Here is a 6,000-nt window from a genome sequence, read left to right on the forward strand (position 1 = left end):
TAGGACACCTTCCCTATTCTCCCAGGATCTTCACTGCACCGTATCTCACAGGACATAGAGCCCTTTCCACTTACAACCTAGCGATCAAGCTAATGAGCTTTGGAGTCGGACATGGTTAAATTGGAACCCTGGCTCCCTCACATACTAGCTGTGACCTCAGGCAGGCTACTTAACCTCTGAATCTGATTCATGTATAAAGGGACGTCACATTATGTACTTCACTAGGTAGTTTTGAGTGTTATACAAAGGACAGCACACTACTTTATACATGGCAGGCATAAAAAAAGTTTCTTCTGATACTACAATTAAGGTGTTCTTTGTCTAAAGTCTCGTTCAATGGACCTAGAGGATATCATACCAAGCGAAATAAGTCAGAGAAAGACAAATACCGTATTTCATTTACATGTGAAATCAAAAGATAAATGATCCATCAAAACAAACTCATAAATACAGAGAAGAAACTTGTGGTTGCCAGAGGGTTGGAAAGTCAGGGGATGGGCAAAATTGGTGAAGTGTATAAAGAGATACAAACTTCCAATTATAAGTTATGGGGATGAAGAGTACAGCTTAGGGAATACAATCAGTGATATTGTAATAACTGTATGGTGACATGCTAACCACTCTGACAATGGTGAGCATTTTGTAATGTATATAATTGTTGAATCAGTTATATATCTGAAACTAATTGTGTATCAAATATACATCAATACAAAATTTTTCTAAATCCTCTCGAGCTAATGAAATAAAAATCTGCGGAGACTGTAGTCTTAGAGGACATGTCCCTACAGCACAACTTAGCATCCTGATTTCCAAACTAAGCTCTTCTGACAGGCTTCCCAGGGGTAGAGTTGGAGAGGCTTCAGGGCCTGACCTAGGGGCTCTAGGACTTCCACTTTTACCTGGGCAGTTTCTGGCTTTTCCTGTTTTGCATATTGGAGTTCTGCATAGGATCTCTCATGACCAAAGGGCCCTGCTGTTAAAATGAAGTTCGAAAGTGGCTGCTTTTGAAACTAGTTGGGCCCTCAGTGAATCTTGTTCATACTGAGGGGGACACGTGGTAGAAAAAGGACACAGGTGTGATGAACCATTTCAGAGACCAGGAACTGCTTTGCAGTTAGAATACCTTACACAGGCTGCAGAGGAAGGCAAAAGCCCCATCTCAGAAAGGAAGGCGTCTGTCTCCAATGTTTATTAGGCCCAGCCACTTCCCTTGCTAAGGTCCCGGGGGTGAGCCCTCCAGGCGGTCAAGGGCAGGCAGGAGATGGGACAGTGAGGGGAGGATGTGTTCTCTGGGTACAGAATCCTTGACCACAGGGTCCAAAGGTCCTGGGCCAACCACCAGGAAGCTGTGCATGCCTACAGCCTGTGCTCCCTTATAATCACAGTAGTAATTGTCCCCAATATGGGCTGCTACTGCCGGTTCCACCTGAGCAAGTTGCAAGGCCTCATGGAAAATGCGGGAGTTTGGCTTGGGCCAGCCGGCAGCCTCAGAAGTAAGCACAAAGTCGAAGTGTTCCCGCAGACCAAGACCCACCAGGATGTCTTCTAACCGCTGGTCAAAGTTGGAGACCACTGCCAGCCTAAGACCTCGTTTTCGGCACCCCTTCAGGGTGGATTCAGCCCCCTCCAGCACCTGCCAGGTGCAGGGTTTGCTGAAGTCCTTGTACAGCTGGTCAGCAATGGAGGCCACAGTCTGAGCATCCTGAATACCTGCTATGTGGAAAGTCTGCAGGACCACATCCAACCACCATTGGCAGGAGGTGAGACCATGGCTCAGGCCGTAGTTGGGGAAACTGTGGCTCTGAGCCCTGAATGCCTGCCCAAAGGCCTGTTCCAGGGTGGCTGCCTCTACCTCCAGCCCATGGGCCCGGGCCTTGGTGGCATATTCCTCTCCCACAGGACGGCGGATCCTGAGCAGTGTGTCCTTCACATCCCATGTCAGCAGTCTTATCTGTAGCCGGTGCATCATGGGTCTGCAGGAGGGGGCCAAGTCTACTCCAGGTCTGCCTCAGGTCCCAGAAGCCAAAGGGAAACTCGGCTACACAGATTACTCCTCCACAACTTAAAGGTCTTCTTTCTGGGCCTCATGGGTCAGATTTCCTGGCAATTGGCTGACATCATCACAGCAGATCCTGGAATGAGATGGCAGGTGAGGTGGAAATTCAGGCCTTGCAGTCAGAGACAGACTGGGTTAAAATTCTGGCACTGACAACTCACTGTGTCGCGCTAGAAGTGTCACTGAATCTGTCTCTTCATGTCAAAGAGGAGCACAATAACCCAGCCTCACAAAACTGGACTAATGAGACCATCTGTTCATTCCACAACAAATTTGTGAGTATCTATTATGTGCTAGATGCTAGGGAATAGGACAGATTCTCACCCTCAAGGTGTTTATAGGCACTAAAGAATAGGGATACAGATATTACACAAAGAACTGCATAAACACTTAAGCATAAAGAAGGCAGCTTGTACCACAAGGCTATAAATCTAGGGACCCAATCTAGTCTTTGTTGTCAGGGAACTTCCTACCAAAGTGAAGAAGTTTCAGTGGGGATCTGAAGAATGGCAGTGCAGGAAATGGAGTTGGGTAAGTGTTCTTGGCCCTGGAAACAGCAAGTGCAAAGGTCCTGAGGCAGGGCAAGAAGTCCAGTGCGTTGGGAAGGCAGGGCCTTGTAGGTAAGGAAACAATTATTATGTCCACTATTAGTATTGTTAGCAATGTCAAAGACAGAAGGGTCCTTGCAGACCATATGACCAAATCCCTGACTCTTTTTAGGGAGGACTGAGCCAGAGAGGGGCAGATACTTGCCTAAGAAGAATCAGTGGCACACCAGTAGAACCCAAACTTCCAGACTCTAGTCCATGTGCCCTTCCCTCGTGCTTAGACCTATTTGGATTTTTAAAGAATCTGAATTTGGTGAACCTGTATAGCACACGGTAAAAGGCAGGACAGAGCAGCCTAGCCCTACCTGTTTCTAAGCCTCTCTGAGCCCCAGCCTCATCTTTACTGAAGGTAGTGAGTGTCTGGCTGAGTGGAGAGCCAACGAAATGGGTCCTCATTGCACACAAAACAAATTCCTCAGCCTGTTGTCCAGAGGTTGGATGCAGCTTTTTTTCGCCTAGTTACTTTCAGATAGCCCAAGGCTGTCTAGTTGAAACCTGATGGGCCAGAGTTCAGAGGGCAGCCAGGTTGTTGCTGAGGAAGGGATGGGGCCAGTGAATCTGGGGACAAGCCTGAGAGGAAATCGGCCAAGGATATCAATTTAAGTCAGTCTGGAAACTAGGGAGCGCTATCCAAACACCCTCTCACTTTGCAGGTGGGTGGATGGAAGGCGGGAGGGCGTGGGGAGCTCGCCCAAAGTCACACGGAATCTGTGGCACAGCTAAGACGAGAACAAAGGGTTCCCGACCTACAGCGATTTCCATTTCTGGAGCAAGAATGGCGGCCTCTGCACTGCAGGATCGCTCAGCCTTCCTCCCCACCTCCGGAGCTCCGCGGCGGCAAAATCCAGGTAGCCTGCCCTTCAGCGAAATCTCTACAGCTGCCCCGTGCGGCGGGAGCGGGGCAGGAGGGTCCTGCGGACGCCTGCCGTGGCTGCGGCCCGGCTCCCGGGTGCCCCTCCCAGCTCCAGCACGCTCCGACGGCTGGGCGCCGGTTTCCGGGCTCAGGACCTACCTGCCGCGCGGGGAAGCCGCAGCCGCACCCGACCCAGGACAGGTGCAGAGCTCAGCCGCCGACGCAGTCACTGGGCCCGCCCCCCGCGCGGCGCCCGCAGCCCTCCGCGGCCCGCGCGCCGCCCCTACGCCGTGGCCGCCCTCTTCCTCTCGCTGCCTTAGCCTCTGCCGCCCCTCCGCTCGCTGTCCTTGCTACTCCCGCTCTCCTCGCCGCGCTCCTCCGCATTCCGAGGGCCTTCTGTCACTCTCTCCGCCCCTCCGTGAGACCCCACCCTCTCAGTTCCCCGTCCCGCCCCCTTTTGCCCCCCACGCCACGTCTCACCGTCACCTTGCACCCTTCCCGTCCTCTATGCGGACCCACCCTCGCTGTCTCCCCCAGCTTTCTGAGCTCCCTCCGCTCCCCCTTCCCTTTTTCCCAGGCTCCTTTGCCTCCCCTGGATCTGGACGCCCCTGGGAGGTGCTCAGGCTGACTTGGGAAGAGGGGGCTTGCTGAGTGCTGTGTGGACTTGGGCAAGACGCTGCCCCTCTCTGGTTTGAGTCTCTAATCAGTACCAGGAGGGAATTGCTTTCAGGTGGGAGCTTGTCTGAACCAAGATGTTTTGCTGAGGGTAGAGTCCTCTGCAGTAACCTAGCTCTTTGATTAAAATAATAATTATTATAATGCTTATATAAAAAATGTTTAAAAATACAAAGTGTACAAGTAAAAAACAAAAGCCCGACATCATTCACTAACTACTCATTGAGCATTTCTGCTCTGTGTCTGACCCTTCCCTTCACTGAGGCTATGGTGGGAAACAAGAGGGTTCCTGCTTTTATGGGACATGGGAGGGGCAGACAAAACTCATGTAAACAAACAAGATTTCAAGTAGCAATGAGTGGTATGGAGGCAATAAAACAGAATCGTTTCATCAGCAGAGACAGGGGGCCCTCTCTGGATGCGAAGGTTGGGAAGGAGCAAAGATCAGACGCAGCCATGTAAAGATTAATAGACGAATACCCCAGGTGAGGAAAGTGCATAGATGCTGGGGCCCAAACCTGCTTATACAGCAAGAGCAATTGTGGAGGGCAGGGAGCTGGGGGTGAAGAAGGAGGGCGTCTCTGTTCTCTCCTCACTTCCCAGCAGTTGCTGCATGGGCAGTTTTGGTTATTATGCTAGCAGACATTTTCAAGGAACACACAAATATGCATATAATTTTCATTCTTCCTCCCTTATACCGATGTTTCTGTTTCTCTTTTTTTTAAGCAGAACTTTCTCCTGTATTCCAGGACTGGTCTGTTCACTTAATTCAGAACTACCTCACCCTCCCTGGGCTCAGGCCTGGGGAAATACAAAGTGCAGAGCCTCAGAGCTTGAGGCAGCAAGGGAGGGAGCCTGACTCCAGGGACTCGCCAGAAATACTTGTTCTGTGTTACAAGTGAGAGTGAAAACGGTGATTGGGAGGCCAGAGATCCATCTGCATTTCACAGCACTCGAGAATGTCTGAGATTGTCTACTTTTCAGGGTCACCTTGATGCTGGGGTTCTTGTTTGCGGAGCCAAAGAATGAGCTTCACAAACATTCAAGGTAGGAGGGCAAGGTACAGGCTTTTATTTAGAGATAAAGTGAAAGGACAGAGCTCCTGGCTCCCGCCAGGAGGGGACAAGAGAGTCCGTAGTGGTGCCTTGTCTAGGGGGTTTTATAGGCAGCTGAGGAGAACATGAAAAAACTTAGGGGTGGGGACTTGTTAAGTGGTGCTTGAATATTAAAATTTAACTTAACTGTAAGGAATTTCCTGCTTTGATTTCTCTCTGGGACACTGGCGCCTTGGTCTGGGAGCATATCAAAAGGCTGCCTGCCCAGCCCTCAACGTGGGCTGAGGTATTGTCTACTTGCTAAAGCATCTTGCCTCTTGAACTTCTGGGTGTTAAAATGCAATCTTACTTTCAAGATAGAATTCTTCCTGCCTTTTACTATGCCGTCTACAGCTGGGTCTGCAGGCTAAGTTAGTTGCTCAGTTTGCAAAATCACCTTGTCAGATCTGAAGGAGGAAAGACAGCACATAGGCCTGGGCCTTTTAGCATGCTTAAGTGAATCTTACACATGGTTACAAATGATTAGCATAATAAAACATGTGCTACTCTTCTTTATCAGGGGAACATTAACTGATTTCACTGAAGAATGATTCTAGAGCTCAATGTTTAAGAGTTTTAGCAGGGGGGGTTCTTGCATGTAGTTACATTGCTCTGACTGCAAATATCCCACCTTGCCCCCTCCAGAGGCTCTCACCCTACTCTGACTACATCCATGGGCCCTGTCTCAACCTGAGACCCAGCCTCTGAGGTTCC

The 6,000-nt window shown here is 50.1% G+C and overlaps 1 protein-coding gene across 2 annotated transcripts; it reads right to left on the reverse strand.

Annotated features, from left to right (window-relative positions):
• Nucleotides 1–27: 27 nt before the first annotated feature.
• Nucleotides 28–4,043, reverse strand: HDHD3 (haloacid dehalogenase like hydrolase domain containing 3). 2 transcript variants are annotated; one of them, XM_036915600.2, is made up of 2 exons: nucleotides 3,998–4,043; nucleotides 28–2,132 (listed from the first exon to the last, which is right to left on the reverse strand). In XM_036915600.2, exon 2 carries the CDS (start codon nucleotides 1,967–1,969, stop codon nucleotides 1,214–1,216), a length of 756 nt encoding a protein of 251 aa, XP_036771495.2. In that variant the 5' UTR covers nucleotides 1,970–2,132; nucleotides 3,998–4,043; the 3' UTR covers nucleotides 28–1,213. The 2 variants fall into 2 exon arrangements, with proteins under 2 accessions (XP_036771495.2, XP_036771494.2); XM_036915599.2 differs by lacking the exon at nucleotides 3,998–4,043 and adding an exon at nucleotides 3,677–3,867.
• Nucleotides 4,044–6,000: the final 1,957 nt, after the last annotated feature.

Source organism: Manis pentadactyla, chromosome 3 (genome assembly GCF_030020395.1).
Source record: "Manis pentadactyla isolate mManPen7 chromosome 3, mManPen7.hap1, whole genome shotgun sequence".
Taxonomy (NCBI): Eukaryota; Metazoa; Chordata; class Mammalia; order Pholidota; family Manidae; genus Manis; species Manis pentadactyla.

What these genes read in the sequence shown, in the direction of transcription:
- HDHD3 (XM_036915600.2), bottom strand. Translation starts at nt 1,969, where the DNA reads ATGATGCACCGGCTACAGATAAGACTGCTGACATGGGATGTGAAGGAC.